Here is a 14,781-nt window from a genome sequence, read left to right as displayed (position 1 = left end):
CAGTCTCCTTCAGGCCCAGCACCGACTGTGTTGTCTGCTCTGCTCTATCAGAGATGCTGTGGCTTTAATCCTTTGCCCACAGGGGACGGCTGACATGGATGTGTGTAAACTGTTGACATGGTGCTGTCTCCTATGCTCTCTGATCAAAGACGGTGCAGCCCTCCTGTTTCACAACCTGCCTTCAAATATGCTCCAAGTCTCACAGACTCCCTGCCTCTCTGTTTCACACTTGTTATTAACCCGTGACTCCCCATGGTAAATCGCTACATCTGACAAAGACAAAGAAGCTGTTTATGCCTTTCCTTATGTAGCCTCTGTGACCTCCCTCCAAGCAATGAATTTGATTTGGAAAATGGTGTGTATGTAGCTCACGCCTTAGTGGAAACCAATTTTGGAGACAGTAATGCACTGGCTTTAAGTGCAAGAAAAGATTTGGCTTGAAGTTGTGCTTAGTTTAATTAATCCTCGGTAATGATGCAACTATTAGTAAGAGCTCCGGTTGTCTTAAGTGGCTGGAGGGGTGTGTGTGTGTGTGTGTGTGTGTGTTCATTCGATGAGCGGCGATGCTGATCAAGCCAACTACAACTCACTGTCTAAATGTGGTTCGGCTTCAGGACTCCGGGGAGTTCTGCTATTGTTTCAAAGTTTCCTTTAACCTCATGAGAACACTAACAAGTGTGATATTAAATAGCTATTGTTACGACATCCTGATGCAGTGTTGCGTCTTTTAATACAGTAAGAGCCGGGAAATCCTGTCACATTTGTGTTGCAAATTGAGACATTAAAGCTTTATTTTTGTTGTGATTTTTGTGAGAAAATTCATTAAAACAAATATGATCTGTTTCTCAGTCTTTTGGTAAATAATGCTAGGCAGCGAATGCACAGAGTTTTTAAAGTGTCCATATTATTTTGTTTTTGAGACCTATCTAAGTCACTATGTTACACATTTGCATAATGCCCACCTTGCGGCTAGTTTGGCTCAACCTCAAAGGATTAGCAGCTGCCTTATAGGCTGCCCCTTTATTTACTTGCCAGAGCCGCTTCTGCTAACTCTAAAACGTCTCTGCCACGAGCGGAGCACGCCAAATGTTCTTTGTTGGCTTCAGTAGCAAATGCAATTGAGTCTTAGTGCACTCTCAGCATCTGAGGAACTGAAGACACAGTGGATTATTTTTTATTTTTGATGCTAATGTCCCCTCAACAAAAGAAAAATTCTAACTGTTGGCATGTTGCGTGGCTCATGGCTTATGTTACAATTGGCTTTGATCGCATACCATGCCCACAGGCCAGAGCTTTGTCTGAAGTGTAATGGTAGTGGACAGTCAGAAATTGTGTCATTTCAGACTGATTTTTATTTAAACCAATAAACAAATACTGGGTGTGGGTTGCTATGTTTTCTTGTCTTTGACTTCTTGCTTTATTATAACCAGCTTTTCGTTTTTGCATTCACTGGCGTGGCACACATGGACCAGCTAAAAGAGCACAGTTGCCAACAAGGCCAGTTGTGTAATCCAGATCTGTGCTGAAATATCTGGGTTCTTCCTTTGCACTAGCTCTTATACGGCTGAGCGATTCATGGAATTTTCACTTAATTTACGATTATTGTAATAACAAGATAATTTCTTGTGTTGGAAAGCAAGTGCTTTTCGTTACAGTGGTGAACTTCTGCCGCTCCCTGAAAGCCCAACCTGTTTTGTTCAGCTCCAGCCAAGTTGACTTTTTGGGGGGAGAGTCACTTGGTCAACAAGATCCATACAGAAGAATTAAAAGTCATAGGATTTCTGCAGTTCAACCTGTGAAAGGATTATTAATGATAACCTCCAGCCGCCCTTGTCTCCAAATCGGTCAGGGTCTCTCAACCAGCCGCTTTCAGCGGCACGTGACATTTGGCTGTCGGCTTTTGCTCTTCATCTCCCTTCCTGTTGCTGCTCTACAGGCCCCCTGAGGCAAGTGAGTCTGTTGCCTCTGGGCTTCTCTTCACTCCTGCATGCAGCCGCAGAGATCCTGTGGTGTAGGCATGCCGGCGGGGACCGGGAGTCGCTCTTGGGAGATGGACTTTATGGTCAAAAAACACCCTTTAGTCAGGGTTCAGGGGTGGGGCTAGAGTGGCACTGTCCCCAGCCTCCCCCACCACCAGGTTTTTCATGAGAGAGAGACCTTAGAGAGGCTGAAACTAAAATTGTTGAAGAGGTGCTTCAACAAAGCACTGTTTGAGGGGAAAAGTGTCTGCTTAAAAACCAAAACAAAACAAAAAACCTTACACAAATGCTGTCTGATGGTCTATTATTGTATCTGTGAACACAGTCAGACCTTGCGCTCAGGTACAGCTTAGGCCCCTGAAGGTTCCTGTCCCTATTACATTATGATGTCATCATGTTACCTAGCAGCAGCCTATGAATAGGCTAAAATTACCCATTTGTAGCATTTATAATTTCATCCAAAAGAAAAAGCTTTATCCAAACATTGTCATTTTATCACTCCCTAACAATCAAATAAAATCCCAGACCAAACGAGACTAGGGATGTACAAGTGAGCAAATGATGCCCACTTTAAGTTGTGATCTAAGTGCTAAATGTTTTTTGTTTTGTTTTTTACTCTTTAGTAAGTGTTGTGTGAGAATGAAGTGATGATTGAACCCACATGAATAGATTTTTTTTTTTTTTTTTTGCATTTGAAAAGTGATATTAACGGCTGTTGTGTCCAATTGAATGTAAAGTGGTGAGAACACAATACTCAACATACCAACCAGTTGTACAAAAACTAATACAACATGGATAATCTCAGTGGATTCAGAAAGTATGTTGAAAGAAGTAACAGTGGCTTCTTCCATTTTCAGTCGAGCAGATTGTCGTCTCTGGTTTTGTTTTTAGTTCGCCCTGCTGTTCCTACACAGAAACGATCTGCTCACCCACTTTCTTGCATCTTTGAAGCAACAGCGAACCAGAATTACCACGTCTCCACCTTTTGAAACCTACAGCGGGTTTTGAATCCTTAAAGCAACACAAAACATTCTTATTTTTAGGTGTGCTCATCCCACAATAACTTCAACTAGACAATCTTTTTCCCTCCACCCTAGCCCTCCGGCTGCATCTGTTTTGGAGCATTTCTTTTCCCCAATGAGTTTGGTTGTTGTAGTTTGGGGTTTCATGCTTTAGGGAGCAGATATGCTTAAGAACAATCTGTCCCCCTAACGTTGTTGTACCATTGTGTTTTGAGTGTTTTTGATTTCTTGCTGGTAATTTTCCACAAGTGAAAGACAGTTGTGGCCTGAAAGACATGGGACCAATTGCCTGCACTCCTAGCAATGTGGCAGTCTGAACATTACTGGAGCTTAGCTCAAAAGCTGCTGTGATACTGTTGGATCCATGCATATGTTGTTAGCATAATGACAGTCCAGCCTAATTAGACTGTTTCTTTTCTAGACCAACTGCTACTGTAAAGGGTGTGATTAATGTTAACTGCAAGAGTGTAGGAGGCACCAGAGTGGGTTGTAGGATAAACTTGGTGATGGTGATCATTACCAAACTCAAACGATTAGAGTAGCTGCACTCTGAAACACACATTCAAGGCAGTCTGACCTGATGTGTGTATCAACAGTGATCGAAAAAAGGTTTTTAGATATCTCAGGCAAAAACACAAAGTAAAACAGTATTGTGTGTGTGTGTGTGTGTGTGTGTGTGCGCGCGCGTCTCTTCAGCGAGGTTGTTATTGCATGTACAGAGTCCCCACTGCATTACTATGTACTTCATCTAACCATGGTAGTCCTTGTTCTGCTCTGGAGCCTCTGTGAGCTTGGATTAATCCAGTTCTGGTTAGTGACCCTCCAGCTCACAGCAGAAGAGAAACAGGACTACCTTCTCCGGCTGTGGTCTAAAACAGTGGAGCTGGAGTCCGTCTGCATGCAACACTTCTTTGGCGAGGTAGCTGAGTTATGTCAAGGACTGCCACAGCGATGATTGGTCAGCCTGCTGACAGGGGACCACAAGACTAGAAAAGCCAGGGATGGACAGTGTGAAAATTTAGTGCACAAATAAGAGCACATTATTCCAGTTCTGTCAAAAAAAAAAAATGGAGAAATGCTAAAATGACAGGCCACTTATATTTTGGTGGCATATAATATTCTTGGGTGGCCAAGTAAATCTCATGCATGGGGGAATACTGGCTTTGCTCTGCCGGTTTATTAATTGTGTTCTTTGTGCTCTATGTGTCCCTCCAACAATTTATGTGAGGAAAAAGAAAACGATGTGGTTTTTATCATTTTAGTAATATTGCTGCACACACACAAAAATGCAAGATACGCAGATATGAATATATCTTTGATTAGCTAACATCGACTGACAAGCCTTCTGATTAATATCCATCAAATCGTATTCAAATAGAAAACCAGGAGATTTTATTGCAATTATCTGTGTTCGGCTGATTATGCGTGAAATCCTTTCAGTAGTTTGTGAACTAGTAAAAATCCAGACTGAATTGCTGCAGGGACAGGAGCTTTGTCATAGTATGTGTTTGCATTGCAAAAGAAATGTTTCTTTTCCCTGTTGAGTTTTCTGACCTGTATCTCTCCCTCCCACAGTCGCGTCGGGTCACCACACTGGAGGCAACCATTATGGAGGCACAGGCGTAATGAGGGAGAGGAGGACAGTTGATGACCCCTACTGGTCCTATTCAGGTGAACTCTCATTTATGCTCTGGCTGGAGCCTAAGTAGGAGGGGAAATTGCTTACCTTTTCTGCCTTACCCACCATTTTCCATTTTATTTCCTGCTGTTTCGCCATCAAGCTTCCCCCCACCCCCTCCTCGCTTTAGCAAAATGGGTTTAATAAAGCATTTATGATTCATATAATGGCATACCTGTGATGTATGCTTTTAATAAGAGCAATTAAACAAATGCACTCTGGAGTGAACAGCAGTGACATATTGTGGAGCGAGCCTATGTTCAGATTCATAACGGGAAATAATGAGTTAACTATCTCATTTGTAAAAGTATAGATTAGGACTGATGGATGCTGTCAGCAGTACTATGAAAATGTAATTGTTTAATTCCTAACCGTGTTATTGGTGCTTTGCTTTTAATCTAAATAAATGTTTTTGAGAAGACTTGCTTACTCTGTATTGCAATCTCTTAGCTGTTTACCTTAACACATTTCGAAGATGGATGGATATAGCAGCCCTCAGTGAACTGTCTGATGTATACTTTAATGAATGATTCATTCTGTGCACTCTTATGCTTGTAAATAATCTCACAGTTGGTATAAATTTGCATATCACATCTTTTTGGGTGGTAGTCTTGGAGGAAAGTTTTTAGAGTTATAAACCTGTAAATAAGGAAAGAAGCTGAGCTCAAATAATGTATCAAAATATTTAAAATGGTATGTCACGGTATAATATTTTAAACTATCAGAAGCATATTTTATCAACTTCTAAGCTAAAGCTGTATTTAAATGCTTTAAGAGTTTAATTTTTCCCATTTTCTGGTATCTAAATTTGCTGTAAGGGGAGAAAAAAGTATAAAAGCACTGGGCTCTATGCATTTATAATGGCATGGCTCATTATTTGACTCATCAGCAGCACTTTACAAGACCATGAGTTAATGTATCTGAGTACCTGCTGAGCACTTGGTATTTGTTTTCTTTTTATAGCACGCAACATTTGGCACTGCTTGTAATGGTAAAAGTCTTTAAATTTCCTGTTTATTGGGCTCGGATGCAAAATGTGTGCACAGTTGTATGCAGAGCAGAAGATGTTTTTGTGGTGGTGAATTGATAAGCATATCCAGTTTGTTCCTTCAAAGCATTCATTCTCATTCAGCTGTACACGTCCACACCCCGGCGCAAACATAGCCCTCTGTAGGCCATCAAGCAGCTCCGATGGGAAATAGGGGTTATGTGATTTGATGGAGGGCACTTTACTGGAAGAGCTCAGGAAGGGAGGAGCACTCGGTAAAATCGTATTTACAGGTTCCAAGTTCCAAAAACACCACCTTGCAAATAACTAACTCGGCCCCTCTGCTGGCGGAGTGCATCGTGGCTCTGAAAATGAATATACTGATGGAATATTTTGTCCTCGGCGCTCCAGTTGTGAACCTAGACTCTTGTGGTTTTAGGCAAGAAAATTGTGCAAATAAAAACACAAAAAACAAAAACAAACTGTGGCTACTTTGGAGTCAAGTTTGTTTGGTATTCATGTCACTCCTGATTGTGACCCTCGTCTCTCCCAGTTGTCGAGTAAAGGCAGTGAAAAGAATGCCTGCTTTGACTATCCAAGCGTGATTGCTCTTTCGCCACAAGGTGTGTGGTGCCTGTTTTAGGAGTTCTGGTCACTTCAGATATGCCATTGTTTTCTGTGCAGCCTACAAAAACGGAAGCCCTGATCACATTTTAACTGTGATCATATAAACAACTTTGGTTCTTTAATTAGATAATGATGCAACATTATGCCATATACAGTGTTTTTGGCATTGGTCTGCTTTAGCGGTGGGCATTATAGCCTCAAAATTATATCGTGATACTTCTGATTAAGAAAGAAATAAAGAATTAGACTTATTGCTCGCAGCTTACATGCAGCAGCTTTTTTTAAATGTAGGCAAATACAGGGCATTTTCCATCTTTTGACACACTTCCTAGTTTGAAGTGTGAATCTAGTGAAAAGAGGTTCCAGCAGCAGCATTAGTGTGGTGGCAGTGACACAGCATTATATCCAATGACACAGCTCAAGTCACATGGAAGCACAAAAGTAGCCTAAATGATGCTTTCCATGGAAATCTTAAGTACAAATACAACATGAATACTTAACACTTGAGTTACTTTATTGTTAAACTAAACTCTTATATAGTATTGTCACATAATAAAACGGAGAAATATTTTCTACCTGTGATGTTTTGTCTTGGGCCGAGCTTCGCTGCTTAAAGCTTTGCTTTTCACATCAGTAATTTCCATCCACCGTTTGCTCTTCCTGTCATATGGAATGCAACTAGCGAGTGCAGCAAGTGTTGCTTGGTTGACTCATTTGTTTACTTTTGGGTCACACATCACCAGCTGCTAGTGTCTTCTCCTTCATAGCCTGGTCGTGCTTGACGGTGTGCTGCCTTTTTTTTTTTTTTTTTTTTTCCCGCTTCAAGCGCTGAAACGACTTTGTTCCCACTAATGCTGGAAACAATTTTCGTGCATAATTTAAAAACGACTGCGTTTCTGTGCGAGGTTGTTGAAGTGGCTTCCTTTATAGGTGCGAAATTGTCATCAGAAGGTCTTGCTGTCAGACTTGCCTGGGCTTGTCTCATTGTTGCGTGCAAGGCGGCATGAATGCATGGCATCGCCATAGCAACAATACATTTATATCAGGATTATCATAGACGAGATGATGTGGCACAGCCCTAGCCCACTTAGTATTTTGTGTTTGTGCCAATGTGTAATGGCAGTAGGCTCAGTAAGCCTGGTGAAAAATCACCTGTAGCAAGGATTAAGTGAGGCGGTACATCACAAATACCTGACATGACTTTAATTTGTACCTTCAGTAATGGCCACACTCCAAATATATGGCATTTGCTGCATGAAATGGTGCTTCTGCTCTTTTCCCCTAAAGGTCAGAGTGTGTGTTTCTTTTTTCCAATGATGTTAGTGGTTGTAATAATTGATTTAGTTTAGATGGTCCACCACTCTTGTAAAACACTGTAACTGTGTCTTGCGCTTCATTGGTATTTCTGTCCTGTCATGCATTCATCGACCAAAATTTGAAATTTGCCTTTTAGCAAATGAAGTGACAAAATACTGATGAGAGCAACCGTTTTTTGCTTTTTGTTTTGGGTCACACATCAATTTTACACTGGTTAAATGTTCAGTGATAGACATGAATAAAAAGCTGAAAAGCCTTAGAACATTTAAGCTTTTTCCAATAATGATATTGTTTGTTTGTTTTCTTCAGGACCAAATGTAAACATGTATTAGTCATGCTAATCAACACATGTCTGCAGTACTTGGATGTAGAAAATGAAAAGTGTCTGCTGCGTGGGTTTAAAGTGAAATCACCAGTTGACCCAAATGATGCGTAACCACATTCTTCCTGTACGGACGTTAACCTGCAGGGAAGCAAGTGCTAGCTGCTGCTAGCAATGCCTGGTAATGGGTAAATTATACTCACAGTGACATTTAAAGTATTTTTGAATGAAAACTGAAATGTTTGTGTTGCCAGTTTGTTTAACCTTGTACATGGAGCACGAGTGATATAGGATTTTTAAGTCAAATGTGAATATTTGATGATTTTATAAAGCTGATATATCGCTCATATTCTTTTTTTCGTTGAGACACAATAACAGATTTCAGTAACATTTGTCATGTGTAGTTGTTTGAGTCGTTACTAACAATCTCAGTGCTATGGATTACTTGTTGCAGACTGCCCTCTGATGGAAACTGTACAATGTCAAAACTCAATAACATAACTGAGGTGTTTCTTCCATCTCTTATCAGCTGCTGTGAATACTGATGACGGCACTTTGCAAATGGCTAATATCAGTTATAAATGAGATGATAATGATTTCTTACTTTTAGGCTATGCAGCTAGTCTGATCCCTCTCCCGCCATCCCCCCTCCCATTTAAAAGACTTATAAATTATTTGCCAGGAACATCTTTTGACCACACCTGAGTCCACACTCCTGTGGGACACAATCTTGATATTCATGCTGAGGTCCTTCTTATTTTCTAATTAGAACATCAGGCTTGGGTTGGCATGCGTCTTTGGTCAATTAAATTCTAGGGCTTTGTTTTTTGACAGCATGTTAGGTATCGTTAATAAACAGCCTGCAGCACCATTGACATACTTCTTTTTATAACTATCTTGCTAAGGTCTCATTTTGATATGCTGTTTGTTCATGGTTGGCAAGAGAAGGGCCGGTAATTGGGTATCTGGGTTTTTCTATGCTGGGATGGTGGCCAAAAAATAAAATAAAACAAATAAGGAAAAAAAAAAACTATCAAGATAGGCAACTGGCTGACACGATTTGATTTTTGGACATTCATTTCAGGTCCGTGTAGACCACCAGTTCCTACCAGTCAAGACAGCTGGCAGATTGTACAAAAAATAAAAGGAAAGAACTGAGGGAATACAGAAATGGTCATTACTTGGGGAAGGTAATTAGCGGCTAAGGCTGTGAATGGAGGACAGAGGAGCGTGCCTTAGCAGCTAAATGGTTATTAAAGGCATTTGCTCTGTGCAAGTGAGTGTAAAAAGAAACGCACACAGTCGGGCTAGCCTCAAGCTAGAAGCAACTGCATAGATAGACTAGCACTGTGAGCGAGACACACGAGTACTGAACGTAACCTATAGAGGAGCATTGTGCCACTAGTGTGATTACTTTAGGAGTGAGGGCATTCCAAGAATGTGAAATGATGTTTCTCAGGCTAAAATAAAACATAGTGATGGAAAAAAAAAATGTAATTTTTGATGATCAGATCTTTTTTCTTTAAACTCGCCTGCGTTATCAATAGGACGAGTGATTTTTGCGCAGTTTTTGTTTTTCTCTAAAAAATCTGGCTACACGTGACAGTGATGTGAGTTGGCTTTTAATAATTTTCATTATTGCTTCGTATTTTCCATAAGAGGGTGCTAACCCCTTACTTTGTACATATTAGTCTAGTGCATTGAGGAGTGAAGCACATGACACATCACCTTCCTGTGTGCTTGGATTATGAACCTCAGTAAAAGTAGCCTCGAAACCTGCACCCTGAAATTTGATTAAAAGTTATTTAAGGCATGCTGTGAGTGTGTGTGTGTGGGAGGGGGGGTGTTCGTGTAGTGTTCATGGAGGCATTTTTCATAAGAGGGATGATATCATACTCACTGTAAGACTCCCACAGGAACATAGCTATGCATCATTTTTCCCCTTTTTATATCTCTGCAGGTTTTCACATCATCTCTGTTAGTTTCTTTGGCTTCCTTCATCATAAGTTTTATGTTTTTGGCCAATATATGCAGTAGTTTGCTTTTGATTGGTCTCTTGTGGATTTATTGTTCTAGTTTAATTACAGCACAACAGTTGGAGTACCTTAACGTGCATTTGCAGAAGCATTACGCCTGATCCCCTGTAACAGTGTGTAGAATGAGAAACGGAAAAGAAAAACACAGTGAAGAAATACCAGCACTAGATGTTGGGGAAAATTATAGATCAGCGTCCCAAAGAAAATTGTCATTCCCCCCCCCCTCCGTTGTATTATGAGATTTTCTGTAGTCGCTGAATTATCTCGCATGTCATTTCAGACTGTTGAAGCAGTCGTTGTTTTATTTATTTATTTATTTTTAAACGGTCCTTCCATTGATCACTGTAGGAACTTATGATTTTGGTTTGGGGGAAAAATGACTCTGCAAAATTGGTGAAATTAAAAATGCTGTAAAGGGCACACGCTGAAACCATAATCCTTCAGATGATCTAGTAGTCCACCTCTGCAAATTAATAACATAGCTAAGGGCTCTGCATTTCAGTAATTTTTCACAGTAATAACTTACTAATAGCTCAGTGCTTCATATGAATAGAGCTCCTACTGTCTTTCATGTAGCGGTTATGGGTGTTTGGATGAAAGCCACCCCGACAAGCAGTTGTAGCAACTGGAAGAGCCTGGGATTGTCTGATATGTGTGGATTATGTTTCCCCTCAGCCTAACTGTTTTATTCCACTTCACTGAGGTTGCCCATGATCATTAGCAATCTTTCCACTCATGTCTCACATAATGAAGTGAATGAAGTGTCATTTTCAATCAACTGCTATGTTGATCCAACTTAATTAGTACTTTAGAGGATACAGAACAAGATTAGGTAACTCACTGTTCTTGATTGCCAGGGCTGTTTATTTTGGTTTTGAATTAACCCTCTGCTCTGGCACTGCGAGCGATTTGAGTTTCTTAATTTTTTTTATTTTTTGGCTTCACCTCTTGAGATGTATTGCGTTATTCCCTCATAGCTAATAAGCAAAAAATTGTTGCCTAGCTTTTAAGATAAACTTGTCAATTGCAAATTACTCTGCCGCTGTATAATTGATCTTACTATAAATAAATCTTTATTAAGACACACATTTGTTTAAACAACACGCCGCAGGATTGATTTTTAGAGCCCAGTGATTGGGTTGGTTTCAAAAATGTGTCTATTCCTCTCCGGTTGCTTAGTTAGGTTAAATGTTAAACCCTGTGATTCATGTAACCTTAAATTGGCTCGGTGCTTTTGAAGGCAGTGCAGTTTTTCTCCTGCGTTTTGACACCCCCTTACAACTGCTGGAGGGAAAAGAGCAATGCCATGTTGTCATGGTGCCCAACAGAAGGAGCTCTGCCTCTTGGAGGTAATGAATCGAGAGGAGGATTGCTCCCAGTAGACTTCCGTGTATAAGAAGCACTTGAGTTTAAAGTAAAGGTCCCTCGCTATATGGATGTTCTATGAGTAAGCATAGAGGGTAATGTACGGGGCATAGCCTTCAGGACGTAATCTTCAGGGATGAAGATGACTTTTTTCCCCCTCCTGCTCTCTCTCATTCCCCGATGAAAGAAGCGGCTCACCACGCTCCAAGTGATGAAACAAGTTTTTCATGATAAATGGAGGTGATTTTCCCCTGATTGTTTTGAATCATGATGTAGAACGAATCATTTTGCTCTCCGAATTAACACAAAAAAATTTGTTTGATCCTTTTTTTCCCCCCCAAGGATGAAATATTTTGAATGTAAGCTAGAAATTACAGTTAGATTTAATTTCCAATGAAAGTAAAGTCGAATGATATTTTTAGATAGACGCGATCTCGTTTGAGTTTCCAATCAGAATGACTGATATTACAATCCAATATGTTTGTACTAACCATGCAAAAATGTGCATTAGTGAGTCATTACACTTTAAACAGATCTGTCACCTAACTGCTGCGCGCACTCACCCAGAGGCCGCTCACATATTCCAGACTGTTGAAGTGTCCGCGCTGATTCTCCTTGCTTGCTAAACAAAGGAAAGAGTCACACGTCTATAACGCAGGCATTTTAAACGGGATGCCATCCTAACTCTTGCTCGGCTGAGTCGTGTATTTACTGATGCTGCTCGTGATGAATAGTTGGAAGAAGTTTAACTTTTGCCCAATGTGAACGAAGAACGCCGCAGCTGCTGCCTAATCAGCTCGCGACATGAGGGCATCCCGTGAGAGCGCGGTAGCTGCTTGTGCGTGAAGCGTGAAGGAGAAGTTGATCTTTTATGTTAGCAACCACCACGTTGCTTTCGAGCTAGCTTGATTTACCCTAGCTGCCGATCAAAGCTCTGTTAGCTTACAACAATAGCGCCAGGAAAGATTGCTCCCCCACCAAACGTCAGGCATGCCCACTGTCAAGCACTGAAGCAGAACATATGTGCGAATCCTCCCTAAGGGCCTGAGCATGCTCGATCAGCCCTGGTTGGTAGAGTGTGCGCAGACTAATAACTCAAAGAATTGTTATGGGGAAAGAAAAATATTAAATACAAATTAGATCCTGAAGCAACGAGTCAGAGGAGCTTTTATCAGAATTCCAGGATTTGAGGGAAACGCACGGACAGTGTGTGGCTGCATTGTTTTCTAGTTATACGTGCATACTGGTAGCTTCCTGACAAAGATTATTATCCAACGACAAGTGTTGATTGTCCAGAAAAGTAGGAATCAGTTTTCTCTCTTCAGCGCCTCCTCCACTTTTCTCTTTGTTTCCACAGTAGCGACTGCGCTCCTTTACAGTATTCAGTTTGTGAAACGAAAGGTCCTCCTGAACTTTGTTGTGCTCATCCTGTGAGATTCCTTTACTGCCTACCCACAGAGCGACTTGATTAATTTCCTCCTCCTAGGAGTACAGAGAGAGATTCATCTGTCTTACACCCTGCATTTATAGTCGCAGGCATTCTACGTGATGATGGAAGCTTAACACAACATCATCTATATTCCTCCAGTCTTGCTACTGTGTGTATCAACCTGTAGATGTACCTGCACTCATTTTGAGAGAAAATGAGAGGTGCAAGAACACTAATTATTAAAAATGAATTTTGCGAGGGGACCAAGCTGGCTCATTATTCATCTTGGTTATTGCTAGCAGTTTGGATCAGCCTTCCTGTGCCAGAATTGGTCTATTTGTCTCTGTCAAGGGTGGGCCCTTGACAGATGTGCCAATATGGCTGCCGAAGTTCTGTGCTGGGGGAGAGGCATCTTAATTCTCCATGATGTATCACACTGGCAGCAACCAATTTAGCAGAATTGAGCTCCAAATCATCTTACTTCCCACTGCCTCTGACAATCTGTTTCCTTTTTCTAGATGAGGTAAATATATTAAGAATTGAAATAAATTAGGGATTCCTGCACCCTGAGTTAATGCTGTATGAGTGAGGTTTTGCATAACTTAATTGCTTGCGTTTATACACGGATATGTCCGGAGAACAGAGTCTTCGGCCGCCACCACCTTGACGCATAAAGCGAAAAGTCCAAAGTCCAACATCTGCGATAAGCGCAGCCAAATTTCCTGGTTTCCTTGTTTAGAGCAGATTGATGCGTTGGACTGACATGTTTGTTGTGTAAACCTAATTAATTAAATTTCAGACGTCACATAGTGTTAGTGTGCCTCGTGGCACCATATTAGGCTTAGTGGGTGGCTCAGGTCCAACTTAATGGATGCGGACATGCTCGGCCTGCTGGGACTGCAATATTGAGGAAGTGTGAGATTGCCAGCCCACAGGTTTCCTCACTAATATGGTTATGCTGATGAGCTAGAATGAGCTAGATTGCGGTTCAGCAAATTTTTAAACTCATAATCATGATGACTTACTTTGTAATGAGCGCACATCCCCCTAGAGGTGAGGAGTTAACTATAGGGGGCAAGGCTATAATAGTGGCATAATGGCACAATTTTGGAAGACGTGTAATGCTTCCCTCGGATTCTAAAACAACGTTTGATTTATGATCATTTGTTCAAGTGCAGTGAGGTATGTTGGCATAAAATTCTACTTAGACCTTCAAACCAGTGAGTAACAGAATGGAAGTAGCTGATGAGGTCTAGCACTGCTTCCAGTTCGCTGACTTTCCCTGGCTTGTTAGATTGTTTATGCCGCGCTACTACCTCTACTTTACTGAGTTACACTGATTTCTGTCTAGAGTCTAAATTATAAGGACACTTGCTGTGTAAACATGTAGCCATTGTTGTCCCTGCTTAGCTTGCAGAACAACTCCAAGAGTAATAGCTGCTGAGGATGTGAGCTGAGCACAGAGGGCTGTAGCTCAGAGTGGTTCAGGCCTTTTTTTAATACTGTATTTTCTGAGCTAATTGTGCCTGTGGGATGTGCGATATCTTGTTTTGTCTTCTTTTTTTCTGTAATTAAAATGCATGTATGAGATTTTGGTGACTGGGTTAATGTCTGTAATTTTGCTTTATGAATTATAACTACTCTTGTATTGCTGATTCAAGAAAACTAAATATAGTCCCTGAGAAGTGCTGCGATGAAATTCCAACAATCGGTATCATTATCATTCTGCAAACACAAAGACATTTATTTTAATTTAGGGTGACCCAGCTTCATATTCTCACGGTAGCAAGTAGGAGAAAAAAGAAGATCACTCAGGCCTGTCATCCTTTGTCTTGCAGAGTCTCATGACTGATTTAAGCTGGAGCTCATATACCTGCGAGGGATAATAAATAATGTAGATGTATCATGAAATTATTGGAGTAGAAGCTGTTCTTTGCATTGCAAAATGTGTGGTAGTCTAAACCTTTTGTGCAGTACCCAAACATCCTCTCTGATTTCCGCTTATTTTCAGTAGGTTT

At 40.9% G+C, this 14,781-nt stretch overlaps 1 protein-coding gene across 1 annotated transcript in view; it reads left to right on the top strand.

The window, feature by feature from the left end:
* ca16b (carbonic anhydrase XVI b) overlaps positions 1-14,781 on the top strand; it is a 116,161-nt gene that overhangs the window by 22,464 nt on the left and 78,916 nt on the right. The window contains exon 2 of the mRNA XM_005927501.3: positions 4,577-4,672. Coding sequence (XP_005927563.1) covers positions 4,577-4,672 — 96 coding nt within the window. The remainder of the gene's footprint in view (positions 1-4,576; positions 4,673-14,781) is intronic.

This window comes from Haplochromis burtoni, unplaced genomic scaffold (genome assembly GCF_018398535.1).
Source record: "Haplochromis burtoni strain Fernald_Lab_line unplaced genomic scaffold, NCSU_Asbu1 Contig_100, whole genome shotgun sequence".
Lineage (NCBI taxonomy): Eukaryota > Metazoa > Chordata > Actinopteri > Cichliformes > Cichlidae > Haplochromis > Haplochromis burtoni.
This window is presented reverse-complemented; position numbering and strand designations above follow the sequence as displayed.